The following is a 14,850-nucleotide window of genomic DNA, read 5'->3' as shown; positions in this document are numbered from 1 at the left end:
AAATAGCTTTCATTAATAGTGATGCATCTGGAGGCAAAGTTGTCTTTTGTGATTGAGTTCCTGAGAACTCTTCCTTCATACTAGGATAATTAAAAGATTTCAATAAAGGCAGTGACAGCGGTGTCAAGGACACCAGGTGCTTTCTGGGCCCCTGAAAGCCCATGTGTTTTAGCACAGCCAACTCCAAGAGGCAACCTTCCTTGAAGTTCCAGCCTCAACACACGGAGGGTCTCACGTGGGCTTTGTTGGAGATGGTGTGACAGGAATCTTGATAAACTATTTGCTTTAAAAATCTTTTTAAATCGAGTTTATTTACTCTTTTTCTGGTTGTGATGCAGTACCGAATGTAATACAACTCTTGCCTTCAGTGATAATTCTTTTAGAGACATGTCTAGTGATAAAAACAAGTCCCATCAAATGAGTATGATATGTTCTTTGGGCTCATTGATACAGCATCTGACGTAAAGAGAAAGGAAAGGGAAGAGGACTCCAGAGCCCATGACCAGGAGTCTTATGCTTTGTTATGGTTTGACTGCATCCTAGAGACAGTGGGCAGGCTGGGATTCAAGTAGGAGTGACAAGAACAGATTTTGTGGTTTTAAAAGATAATGTGATCTGTGCTGTTATTTGTATTGTACTATGGACAGGAGTAGATGCAGTTGACAGGTTTTTTAAGTAGTTAGATAAGAGGCAGCAGAGACTTAAACTCAGTAGTAAGGTTACAGAAGTATGGATAAATGTCAGCATAGAGGGATTGATTGTTCACGTGAGAAGGGAAATGGGAAATACTAAATGTGAATTGGACAAGTGTTCAGAAAGCACAGTAGAAAGAGCATACATTGTTGGGTATTTAGCTCCCTTCTTCAAGCTGAAAACTTGTATTAACGAGCACATTAAAATCTCCTAAAGCATATTTAGTTAAGTTAGATTTTGCAAGTACTATAATAAAGTACAGAAAATGAAATTAAATCTGACTGGAAGAGGTGGGGTTGCAATGACTTCTTATACTAAGTGGCTTTGAGCAGTGTCTTAAGGATGCAAGGGAGTTTAACAGACCTCCCAATTATATCTTTAGCCTCTCCATTTCTTCTGCTGTCTGACTCCCTCCTCAACAATTCCTTTCAAATAATAAAATATTCATAAATTTAATATGTTCATAACTAGATTCCTGATCTTCATTCCTTTAAACCTACTCCTCTCAAAATCTTTTCCTCGTACTAGCAGATGGTTCCCATTTGAAAGTGAGTTTAACTTCTTACATTAGATGATCCTATGTGTCGCACCCACTGCCCAATCCCATTGCATCTTAACCTCTTAATTTTTGTTTGCCCTTTCTCACTCTGTTCTTAGAGAAGCAGAGTCTCCTGCTGTTCCTCCAGGGCTGCAGGTATCTCCTCACCTGATGACTTCACTATCTTTTCCTTTCATGTGAGCTGTTTCCTCTAGTTAACCTCTCTTCTCATTCTTCTCCCCTCTGTGTCTTTGCTCAGATGTCCCTTTTCAGGAAAGCCTTCCCTGGTTAAAAGTGCATGCCTCACTCCCTTCCCTTTTACTTACTTCCTGACTTCATTTTTTTCTTGCCACTCACCATCTGACATCCTTGTCTTGTACTTACTGATTTGTTTATTATGTGTTATCACACTGGAACAGTAGCTGCATGAAAGGATGAATTTGGAAATTTTTCACTCATTGACTTATCCCTAAAGCTTAGAATAGTGCCTGGAACATATTAGGCATTAAGTAAAAGGTTTATTAAATTAATGATTTGGGGCATGTGAAATTGCTCATTAGGTAAAGGCACTTGTCACCAAGCCTGACAACCTGAGTTCAAGATAGTTCAACAAGGGGCTGAAGAGAAGGCTCAGTGGTTAAGAGCACTGGCTGCTCTTGCAGAGAACCTCGGTTTGATTCCCAGCACCGATATGACAACTAACAACTGTCCATAACTCCAGTTCCAGGGGAATTTGACACTTTTTTCTGGCCTCCACAGGCATTGCATGACATGGGTGCACTTACGTACGTGGAGGCAATAATACATGCATCCACATAAAATTAAATAAATAAGTAAATAAATTTTAAAAGATAGCTAAGTAGCTGAAGGCACTTGCTGCTAAGTCTATAGAAAGAGAAAGCCAACTTCTGCAAGTTATCTTCTGACTTCCACACATGCACCATGGCACATATACACTATATACACACGTACATACACCCATAAATAAATGAATAAATGTAAAAAATAAATTCATGATTAGAGATCATAAATGAGAAATGAGAAAAAGTATTTGGGATAAGGTAAATGACATGACCAAGTTCAGAGGAAATGTTTTCATGTTGTGGCAAAGCTCCTGAGTTTAGGAAACACTGGAAAAGAGAGACCCCGAGTGGCAGCCAGTCATATAAGAAGGAAGACCTTCAGTTTAATTATTTGGCTTAATTCCACAGGCCTTTGACTTTACAATCTAAATGATTTCTTTCAGGATCACCCATTTCTACTGTGTAGCACAAAAGCAGCCTTGGACCAGATGTAAACAAATAAATTTGACTGTTTCAATAAAATGTTTCAAAACAAGTATTATATATAATATATAATATATCATATTTGGTTGGTTTGCTGTCTCCTGCTATAATTCAGTGATGATGATTTTCATATTTAAGATTTTTTAGTGGGAATATGATATAAAAATGTCTACTCTGATAGTGTGGAAAATAGAGCCAAAGGAAAGAATGAAAGCTATAGATAGGGAAAATTGTGGGCTCCTGGAGCTAGGTACAGGAAAGATGGTAGGAACCTCAACCTGTCACGAAGGATGGAATTAGGGTCATTCTCTAGAACCTGGGATTTTGTTGCTTGTAGGGCCAGGAATGCACGTGGGAGTGAAAGAGCCTGGGAAAGATAAAGAGATACATTGAGACCAGTAGGAGAGTATATGGCTACCCAGCAAAACCCAGGTACATATGAGCCCCATTTGCAATGGGAATACTAATATTTCATTTGGGGGACTGAGGTTTTTTTTTGTCTATAAAGAGTACTTGGCATTGAACTTCACATGCTAACAAAGAGATGTTAAAATTCAGTTATGCACAGTTTTTCTGTAATCCTTATAATCAACACTGATTGAGTTCTTACTGTCATAGCCTTACCTAAGTCCATGTGGATGTCTCATCTGTCCATATCAAGTTCTTAGATATTTCATTTTAAAACTTATTTTTATATTTAATTGTATATTGTTAGTGATAAATATAAAATTTATATTTTTAGATTTAGCAGAGCAATAAAGTGTACTCCATATTTATTGTAAATAAAATGCAGTTAAATCCCAGGATGTTACAAATAATATTTTTAAATAAATGATTGAAATAATGTGGCATAAGTTAATTTTAGCATATATAAATCTGAGAAGTTTTAGCCATATATGCATATATATGTGTGTGTTAAATAATAATGCAAAATGGAAGTGATTGTAGAATAGTTTCATTTATGTCTTGTGAGATTTGTAAAGCATGAGACCTTTGACTTGCCCTGTACTACCTCTGAGCTCCCAAGGGTCTTCAATCTGAAGATAAATTAGGTTCCATTTTTCCTTTGCAGCACTTCTTTACCCATTTTAATGTAGTCCATGGATGCTGATAGCATCAGTGCTGGGCCTGTTTATAAGTATTTAGCCACAGTTAATAGGGCATAATTCTGGAAATTTCTTATATTTCTTAAGGTTTTATGAAGTTTGAATTTTGATGTAGTAATTTTCTTAGCATTTATATTCTCATCATTAATTCTTCCTAATTTCAGTTATTTTTAAATAATTTAGTTTTTTTTTTTTTTTTTTCGAGATAGGGTCTTACTATGTAATCCCAGCTGCCTGAAACTTGCTATGTAGACCAGGGTGGCCTTGAGAGCCACCTGCCTCTGCCTGCTGAGTGCTGGGATTAAAAGTGTGCGTCACCACACCTGGCTTAATTTAATGCTAAAATCTGACCCTTGTTCATCATCATTTATACATTTATGGCTTATGTATTCCTTCCTTCCTTCCCCTCCCTTCCTTCCTTCCTTCCTTCCTTCCTTCCTTCCTTCCTTCCTTCCTTCCTTTCCTTCCTTCCTTCCTTCCTTCCTTCCATCCTTCCTTCCTTCCTCCTTCCCTCCCTCCCTCCCTCCCTCCCCTTCCTTCCTTCCTGATCCTTGCTTCCTTCCTTTCCCCTTCTCTCCCTTTCTTCTTTTTTCAGCCATTATTTTTCCATCGGTCTCCTTACATACACCCACATATGTGAGCTAAAGCTGCTGCATCTTTCTCTTAACATTGCAGAGTGCTCACCTTCCAACTGAACTACATTGTTCTTTGTTTTCACACATCTTATACGTGCCTTGTGGATTTATCTACTTCTATGTCTTCAGTCATTTTCTTTTTCATGTATCAGTAGATTAAATGTTGCTATTATTATATAGTACTACTTCTTTTTAGTATTTCAGTGTGTACTCTTGTCCTCAATCCATTATTTTGTTAATTGGTAAAAATTACTTTCAAATATTTGGTATTTTTTTCATGCTGTTTATATACCATATAGACAAAAGTCTTTGCTGAAAATGTAGCTCAGTGGTAGAACACTGGCCTAACATATGTAAGGTCTTGCATTCTACACCTGGTAATGTTTTAAAAAGCCTTAAGGCACTGGAAAATATTCATATCTCCTGGAATTATTAAAAATTATAAGACTGTAGGCATATGTTTTATGTGACTTATTTTTTGTCTGATCTTATGAGGTCGTAATGATCTCATATGAAATTTTATGATCTTATATCTTTGTAACATGGAAAATGGGGTGTCAATTATGTGTTCATAGAAATTCATATAGATTATTTTTCTCACATAGTCACATATATATGTACTTTTATTTGTAACTTGTTCAAAAAGAATTTAAGAGAGAAAATTTATTTGTGTCTTTATTACTGTGTGTGCACATATTTGTGTGCATGCAGGTGTACATGCACATGTATGCACATACTTATGAAGGACAAAGGACAAGCTCATAATTCATCATCAGGAACACCATCCACTTCTTTTGGAACAAGTCTCTCAATGGCCTGGAGCTCCCCAATTAGGTTACATTCCCAGGGATCCTGCTGTGTCTGCCTCCCCAGCAGTGGGATTACACAGTCATACCACCACATTCTGCATTTTTATGTGGGTGCTGGGGCTCAAACTCAGGTACTCTTGTCTCAAGGCAATCATTTAACAACTGATCTATCTCCTCAGCACCCGTGTTTTCTTATAGCAGTTACAACTTATCATCTGTTTATATTATTAATGCCCAACATCTCTTCCCAAATTATAATTCCCTAAAGATAGCACATAGAACAACAAAAGACTCAATGGAAACATCTAGTCCAAATATGGAAGTGGAAAATGTGTTGAAAGCAGGGAACTCTAAGCTGCTGAGGTTATTTATCATAGAATGAGACATGTTAATCCCTGCATGACATGCCAAGTCATTGCTAATAAAAAAATAATAAATTTTTGAAATGTGATGATTTAGTAAGAACTATTAATTCTCATATTTTGTGGGCATACTTATTTTTACAAGTAAATATTGTCAAGTGTTCTTAGAATTACATTAAAGGCTTTTATAAGTGAGCATAATTCAGTGAATGAACTTTTAAAAATTTGAGTCTCTAATTTGGGATTTTTTAAATTAAGGATCTTATTAATGGTAATAATATTTATACACAGAATTCTGTGTTATATGAGCCTCACAAAACACCAAGTTTTAAAAATGACAGGTGGGGTGGCTGGGATCATAGAAATTAAATTATTTAAGAGCATGTGACAGTAAATTAAGTAGACAAGACTCAAGCACAATTATTCTTTCCCTGTATCAGATTGAAATATATCATCTATTGCCTATTCATTTGCAATTCATAATTTTTTCTTTGCTTAATGCACTTTAAATAATTTTCTTTTTTTTTTTTTTAATATCTAAACCCACACAGTACCTATTGGGTCCATGTAGAAGGATTATAGGTTATTTTTTCTACTTCAGTTCTCTTTTTTTTTTGGTCTTTTTGAGACAGGGTCTCCCTGTAGCCCCAACTGTCCTGGAATTCACTATGTAGACCAGGCTGGCCTTGAACTCACAGAGATCCGCCTGCCTCTGCCTCCCGAGTGCTGGGATTAAAGGCGTGTGCCACCACGCCAGGCTTCTACTTCAGTTCTTAAAATTAAGTTTTTATTTTACTGAAGGGAGAAAGCATTTCATGTACTATGTGGAGACAATAGACAATGTCTTATCTACTAAATAAGGAGGAATTAAGATTAGATATCAATTTGAAAACTTTCAGATTTGTAGTTCATTTAGTTTAAATTATAAATTCAGTGTAATATACTTTTAATATTCAAAACTTTTTGCTATTTGGGGGCTAACAAAATGAACTTGTAAGTTAGTGTACATCAGAATATAAGCATTTTTTTCATATCCTATTGTTTATCAAATCTTTTTTTTCCTAAAAAATGCTTTGGCTTTTTTAGTATCATAAAACATATTTTTTTTTCCAGGGGTAAAGGGCTAAAATGTTTGCTTTCCTATGTTTCTACCATCAGTGTCCCTAAGAGCAGTGAATCTAAGTTCATGACCTTATTATATTGCTGCATTTGAGTTGTCAGGATTTCATAGTTTAACAAGAGGAAAATAAATAGAAACTTGTATTCTGAAGTATCATCTTTAGTTTGGTGTTCTTTGTCTCATTTCTTTAGATTAATAGATTGGCTTTTGAAGCATTTGCCCAAAAGTAGCAGAGTGATGGTTTCAGTTCAGTGGGGAGAATCGGTGACTAATGAAAGGAGAGTCACACAGCCTGGCTGCACAGACCGTTTCTATCAGTAGAGATTGTACCTTCATGAAGAAAACTAAAGCATATGTGTGGTCACAACCAATCCTTGTCATTACGCCATGAAAGTCTTGGGATTTGTGATCAAAGCAATGGGCTTATCCTGAATTGTTGTATAACCTCTGTTTGAACCTTTCACATTTTTATTTTAGGAGATGATATACTATAGTTTGACTGTGTCACCTGCCTCTAAAACCCATCTGTGTAATTAACTGATAGAGATTAAAATTATTGTCAGCAAGCCAAAAGAAAATGTGAATTGTGAATATATCTGTCTTCTGTCAGTATTGTTTATCATTTTCCACTGATTTTTTAAAAAAATTGTTGAACATGTGTTTTGTATCCAGCGCTGAATGTTCTGTTCCAATGAATATAAAGCATACTTCACTTTGTAAATGTGCATTAAAATTATTAGACATAATCTTTGACTCTGTTGCTAAACGTCATCTGTCAAAGAAAGTATTTTTGGAGGGGCATATTTGGTATCATATCATGGCATGGTTCTGAGAAAAACTATTTTCAAAGTACTAAAATAGAAATCTGCTGAAGCACTTGAGTGTCATTTACTTCCACTGTTAAATTTGGGCTATCTGTAGACTTACTTCTTTCATTACATATTGGTGTGTGTTGGTTAAGTTCATATTTACTTCAGATTCAGAGGAGATTCAACTCCCATCAACTAATAGTGCATGTTTCCTTACCTTGAGATTGCAGCATGTTTTAATGCTCCATCCCTTACTAATTTAACTGTACTTACTTATGTTCTTTATACCATATGTAGACTCTTCATACTGTTTCTTCAGTGTTAATTTCTTAGAAAGATTTGTTCTATTTAAATTCACGTTCATTTTTAAAGTTCCCTGTTAAAAAAGTTTTTCTTTGTTTTATTAAAAATGACTAAGGCTTTATAGCCAGGCATTTAAGGGTTTTCTATACTTTGACTGTATTTCCTCTTTCAACTTTATTTTCTACCATATGCCTTTCTTTTTGTCTAGTTCAATTAAATATTTTTCATTGATGATTAGAAGTAAATAATGTGCACATTTCAATCTCAGTATCTCTTAAGATTTTTCCCTTGCTGGGAAGATCCACAATCTCTGCTACTTTTCTCTTAATTTAAACACCATTTTTCTATTTTAAAATCTGTTTGGGGTGTGTTACTGTTTGTGTATGTGTGTTCATTTATGTCAGTGCAGGCACATACGTAGCACTGCATGTATGTGAAGACCAGAGACAACCTCTGCTGTCAGTCCTCACTTTCTACCTTGTTTGAGACAGGACTTCTTTGCTGTTTGCCACTTACTATTCCAGGCTGGCCCATGAGCTTCCAGGGGATCGCCTGTCTCCTCTTCCATCTCTCAAGCACTGGGGTTACAGATGTGCTCTATTGTATCAGGCTTTACATGGGCTCTGGAGATCCAGACTCAGGTCCTCCTGCTTGCACAGTATGAGGCATCTCCCCAGCCCTAAATACCATTTTTTTTCTTCCAGTCATTCATTTAACAGATTTCTACTCAATGCCAGTATGTTGTCCACCATATATGGGCTTGAGTGTGTAGTGGGGAACGGAATACCTGAAGTCCTCCATCTCCCAGAGCCTTCAATTTAGAGAGAAATGGAATCAGATAATTACAGACTGACTGATGAGCTCTACACCAGGAAAGTGCTTTATGTTCACTTCCCAGCAGCCCCACCCCTGTGACCACCCCAACTTTTAGGCATCTTTTTCTCCTTTGAATTTTCAGTGTTTCTACAACCAATTTTGTCTTAAGAAATGAATCTTCTCTCAGGCGTGGTGGCACACACCTTTAATTCCAGCACTTGGGAGGCAGAGGCAGTTGGATATCAAGGTCAGCCCCGTCTAGAGTGAGTTCCAGGCCAGCTGGGGCTACAGAGACACCCTGTCTCAAAAAAAAAAAACACCAAAAAAAGGAAATGGATCTTTTCTTCCACTTTTCACAGATCTCTCACTTAGATCTATGAATAAAAACAAAACAAAACAAAAAAAACCTTAACATAGTTCTCTGTAAAGACTAAGAACTAAATAATTATTTTTGGAATCATACATCACCCTTCTTCTCTACCTACAACATAAATAATCAATTTAAAGGTACTTGTTAACCAGGTGAGATGGATCATGTCTATAATCTGAACACCTGATAGGTGAAGCCAGGAGGATGGCCGTGAGTTGAAAGCTAATCTGGGCAACAGTGTGATACCTTCTCTCAAAAAATAAAACAAAACCCATAACACTAACTTACTATATATTTTTTTTAATTTTATTATTTTTATTTTTTTATGTGTACCTGTGTATTGTCTGCATGTAGGTAAGTGCACCCGTGTTGTGCAGTGCCCATGGAGGACTGAAGAGGCTGTCAGATCCCCTGGAACCGGAGTTACGGACAATTGTTAGCTTCCATGTGGGTGCTGGGATTCGAACCCGGGTCTTCTGGAAACAGTCAGTGTTCTTAACCACTGAACCATCTTTCCAGCCCTACTATATTTTTTTTGAGGCAGGGTCCACCTGTTGACCCAGGTGGCCTGGATCTTGCTCTGTAGAACAGTGTTCTTTATCTTACAGAGATCTGCCTGCCTCTGCCTCCCGAGGGCTGGGATTAAAGGTGTGCATCACCAAGTCCAACTCTACTGTATTCTTTTAATAAAATGTGACATTTGCATTCTATTTATGTTTCTGCCTATACTGAATTCTTCCTACCATTTTGTTTCCTAGAAATATATTATCAGTTGGTATACTGACAGTTAATTATTGAGCTAACCATAAAATCATAACCACTAACTCAAACATACAAAAACAATCCCAATTTGAATCAGTGTGGTGGAAAATTCATCCATTGCCATTAGATTGGTAGGGTAAGGACCTCTATTTGCTTTTTAAAATATTTTTTTATTATTTTATGTGTATGAGTGTATTGCCTGCATGTATGTGAGTCACCCATGTCATGCAATGCTGCGGAGATCAGAAGAAGGCTTCGGATTCCCCTGGAACTGGAGTTAAGGACAGTTCATAGCCGCCATGTGGGTGGAGAACCTCCATTTGTTAAGGCTAGAATGAGAATCCAGGTTTAGACAATGCCTAAAAATTGGCACTTCAGTCCATCTGGCTTATTAGCCGTATTCTCCTTGTGTAAGATACTTTGGGGGGGGCAGGCATCTTTGCCAATTATGCCACATTTGAATTAGAAATATTTACTGATGCCTAAAGCCTTTTGGTCCGATGACCCTTTCCCCAAGCATACCATGCATTGGGCCACCAGGCATAGTAAGCAGTTGTCCTCTACAAAGAGACATTTGGCTGGGTGGGTGGTAAGAGGTAAAATACAGTCTGTTCTCACTCTAGCAACCAAGCACACAGTCCTCAGTGCTGCATTACCTCAGAGTTTCCTTTTTCTGCCTGTGCTGAAGTACTGTGCTCACCCTCACCATATACCCTCCTTCTTGCCTCACCTTGCCATCTTCTCCTCTTTCCTCTAGGCTGAACAAAGCTAACTGTAGATTTTAAGAAAAATACTTCACTAATCTTGAGGAAAGTTATATAACTACCTCTTCTTTAACTTAGGTTTCAGTCAGTCAGGTGTGTGTGTGCGCGCGCAGGGGCATGAGTGCTAAGATGCACATATCAGAGGACAACTTTGGGGGGTTGATTCTCCCCTTCCACCATGTGTTCCTGGGGAAACAAACTCAAGTTGTCTGGCTCGTACAGCAAGAGTTCTTACTTGCTTGGCCATCTTACTGCCTTTTTTTTTTGTTTTGTTTTAAGACAGAGAGTCTTTCTATATAGCACAGACTGACCTCTAACTCACTATGTAGTCCAGACTAGCCTCAAACTCAAGGCGATTCCTTTGGTTTCCAGAGTGGGGTTACAGGCATGTGCTACCATGCCCTGCCTTTCTTTTATTCATCTGTAAGTTAAAGATAACAGCTCACCATATAAAATTCTTATGAGGATTAAATATGGTAATATTTATTAGAAATTTATTTTAACTCCTCACTCAGTCCATAAATGAGTACAAATGTTAGCTTATACAAATTGATTATGGATTTTTGCTGCATGCAATAACACACACGAGTTGTTCTTTCTTTGGCCAATTATAATCAAATGCATTGCTTTTCGAGATGATAATCTTAAATTTTTATGTTTGTGAGAAATCTATTTTTTTAAGGTTAAACTTTTAACAGGGCTCTTTTTCTTAAAAAAAAAGTTTCATTTAAATGTCTTTCAAGTCTAATGATCAGGTGGTTGTCAGGACAAACTCAATCCTAGCCTGCTTAGTTAATTATTGTAATTGTAAACAAAAGATGTGCAGTTCAAAGTCAAGCAGCATTTCACAAGGATGATGGAAGTGATAATAGCTTGATTCTTGCTGGATCTTTTTTCTCTGCTCTGGCAAGTTCATACTGACCTTGTCCAAAATCTGATGACCTCCCTATTTTACTCAGCTGTTTGGAAAGCCAGGCCTGTGATAGCTGGCCCTGAGGGGGTATCTGAAAGACCACTGAGCCACTGACCCATGTCAAGACTTGATTTTAAGTCTGGTCTTCAGGGCCTCTGAAATAGTAATATATGGAGCTTACTGGCCACAGAAACCTACCCAGCTGCATTTTTCTGTTTTTAAAGCATTGCTATTACAGTCAGTGAATATTTAATTCACTAAGTTTTTTTCATCCTAAATGTTCTAGATTAATGGCAATTTTTTGTTCTTTTATTAGAGTTAGTGTCCTACAACTAAACTTAAATGTTTTGAAATGTGAAAGTATACTGTTCATCTATGCCTAAAATATTTTCCTGGTTGATGAAGAGACCAAAGTAATAGCATTTTAACTCTTATTGTATATAATTTTTTTTCTGCAACAAATTCTGTGTATCTCATTTAAAAATCTAGCTTGGGCTGTTATTGTTACAGCATGGCAATCTTGCTTATGTCTTGTCAGACCTCAATTATTACTTTCTTGTTAGAATTTAAGAGTTTTTGAGGTTTTGAGCTATGTCCTGAAGGAAAGCCCATAAGGTATGTTTATTCAGTAAGCTGTTACATAAATTTTCTTGGACAGCTCTGTCTACCTTAACAGAAAGTTGGTGTTAGAACAAAGAGAAAAAAAAATTTCCTATATTTGTTTTGTTCTTCTGCGTAATAGGAGATGATCAGGCCATGTTACAAATATCTAGCCATATCTTATATTGAATAGAATTACATTGTCTTTTATTTTTATATAGGAACTGATTCCTGAATTTTATTATCTCCCGGAGATGTTTGTCAACTTCAATAATTATAACCTTGGAGTGATGGATGATGGGACAGTGGTGTCTGATGTTGAACTTCCTCCTTGGGCCAAAACCTCAGAAGAATTTGTTCGCATAAACAGATTGGTAAGATAGTAATCATCTGCTCTGTCATGAGCCTGTTCTCAAGGCATCTTTCATGTGTTGGTGAAAACATTAACCCTTGCTCTTCTGTACAAAGCTACAGCTGATAGGAATCACTGAGAATGACAGAAGACTCCACGACTTCCATACAGACCTCATAAAAACTGTATTGAATTAAAAGTATAATGGTTTGTTTCGTGCAGAATTTGAGTTATTTTCATATATGATTGATAATTTGAAATTTGTTACAAACCAAAGTTTTTAAGGAAACTAGAATTTTTTGCCTTTTCAGATACTAACTTCTCTTGACAAGGAAAGAACATCACTTTGCATTCCCAGCTAGAAGGCATAACACATTTTAGCAACAAACGACATCTTCAAGTTACATCCTGTACAAACATTTTTAAAGAAACCTCAACACCATATTTAGAGTATGAAAACCTAAAATCTTAAAAGCATAGTATTTACTGTGCTTACAAACAGCATCTTAGTATCCACTTCAGTAGATTCTGTAATTTCCTCTTTTACATGGATTCTGTATTATTTTGTGAGAAAGTACAGTAACTTTAGTTTGCTTTTAAAGTTTTTATAAAAGTTTGGAATGAAGGAATATTCTCAGTATCTGAAAATATTATCTTACTATTTTCCACATTAAAAATAGAATTTCAAGCTGGGCGTGGTGGCACATGCCTTTAGTCCCAGCACTGGGGAGGCAGAGGCAGGTGGATCTCTGTGTGTTCAAGGCCAGCTTGGTCTACATAGTGAGTGGGGCTACAGGGAAACCCTGTCTCAAAAAAGATTAAAAAAAAATTGAATTTCAGTTGCCTAGTGTTTTTATTTTATGATTAAACAAAGAAAACTATATTTTGTTTTTCAAGGTGGCATTTCTTACCTTCAGTACCAATAATTATATTCTTACTGAAATGTCACATTTTTATATATACTCAGTGCAGTGCAGGGGAGTAGCTAGAACATAGACTTTGGAGTTAAGCCACCCTTCCCAGTCATCAGTCAATCGTGTTGTCCGCTGTGGGACCTTAGACAGGCTAATACTCTGAACCCTTGTTTTCTCATTTTTAATTTTAAAATATTGAGGATGAAATTCTGATTTGTATGTGAAATACCTAGCTGGAGTAACAGTAACTAATACTGTTCCATGTTCGTGATGCATGTAGCATTTTCTTGAATCCCAGGTAATTTTAAGATTCTCTCTGAGGGGCTGGAGAGATGGCTCAGTAGTTAAGAGCACTGACTACTCTTCCAGAAGATCCAGGTTCCATTCCCAGTGCCTATATGGTAGCTAACAACTGTCTATAACTCCAGTTACAGGATCCAACACCTTTTTCTGACCTCCATGGGCACTGCAAGACCGGGGTGCACTTGCATTCATGCACGCAAAACACTCATACACATAAAATAAAAATAAATAAATCCAAAAATATAAAAAGATTCTCTCTGAGACTGAAGTGAGAACCTAAGATAAAGCTTAACTGTGGAAGATACTGAAGAAGACACCAACCTTTAAATATAGCCATGTATGTTTGTGTGGTTCTTCTCAGTGGCACACAAAAGTTAACAAAGGTACATCTATGCTGTGACTTCTTTTTTAGTGTTTTTCCTTGTAGAATAGATTTATTGAACTATAATTTGCGTCCCATAAAACAGCATTTTTTACAAGTATATCATTCAATGAATTTCAGTTAATTTAGGCAGTGTGTAACCATCACTACAAACCAGCTTTAGAACACTCACATCATTTCAGAAAGTTTCCTTGGGCCTCTCTGCAGTCAGCCTGTAACCCTACTCCTGGCCCCAGGAAGCCATTCATTCCATCTCTATAGTTTTGCTCTTCTGGAAATTTTTAGTTAATGGCATCATTCAGCATGTTGTGGTCTGGTGCCTGGCTTCTATCACTTAGAAGAATGTTTTTGAGATTCATCTGTATTTCTGCATATCACAGTGGTTAATTTCCTTGTACTGCTGTATAAAATCAGTGGCTGTTGTATGGATATACAGTGTTTTGGTTATCTTTTTACCAGTTACTAGATTTTTGATGAGGTTTTTTTCTTTCCTAGTCCAGGGTTATTACAAATTTTTGTCTACATATCTTCGTCTAAACATCTGTTTTCATTTCTCTTGAGATTACTAGGAATGGAATTGTTGGCTTATTAGGACTATGTTACCTGTATGTCCCAGTTTGTGTTCCCACTAATGTTTGAAGTTCTAGCTTTTGATGTCCTTCACAAGGCTTAGTATTGTCAATATTATATACTTGGGCTCTTAGGAGGTACCTCAATGTAATTTACACTGCCCTAATGACTAACAATGGTCAGTTTTTTACAGACTTGTTTTTCATGTCTTTTTCATGTTCTTTGGTGAACCATTCAAATCTGACATCCATTTTTAAACTGGACTGTTTATGTTTTTTATTACTGAAATATAAAAGCTCTTTTTATATTCTCCTTAATAATCCTTTATCTAAAACATATTTTGTAAATAATTTTCCATTACTCTCTGGCTTGTCTTTTTATTTTTTTTAATAGTTCCTTTAAAACTTTAAAAAAAAAATTTTGTGACAGCATTGTTTTTTTTG

The 14,850-nt window shown here is 36.5% G+C and overlaps 1 protein-coding gene across 11 annotated transcripts in view; it reads left to right on the top strand.

Annotated features, from left to right (window-relative positions):
* Positions 1 to 14,850, top strand: part of Lrba (LPS responsive beige-like anchor protein) — a 674,454-nt gene that overhangs the window by 496,801 nt on the left and 162,803 nt on the right. For all 11 annotated transcript variants that reach the window (XM_029556710.1, XM_029556708.1, XM_029556707.1 and 8 more), the window contains one exon: positions 12,108 to 12,260. In XM_029556710.1, the coding sequence (XP_029412570.1) occupies positions 12,108 to 12,260 (153 nt within the window). The remainder of the gene's footprint in view (positions 1 to 12,107; positions 12,261 to 14,850) is intronic.

Source organism: Nannospalax galili, unplaced genomic scaffold, assembly GCF_000622305.1.
Source record: "Nannospalax galili isolate Female #2095 unplaced genomic scaffold, S.galili_v1.0 scaffold305, whole genome shotgun sequence".
In the NCBI taxonomy this organism is placed as follows: domain Eukaryota; kingdom Metazoa; phylum Chordata; class Mammalia; order Rodentia; family Spalacidae; genus Nannospalax; species Nannospalax galili.
The sequence above is the reverse complement of the archived record's forward strand: the minus strand, read 5'-3'. Positions and strand labels throughout refer to the sequence as shown.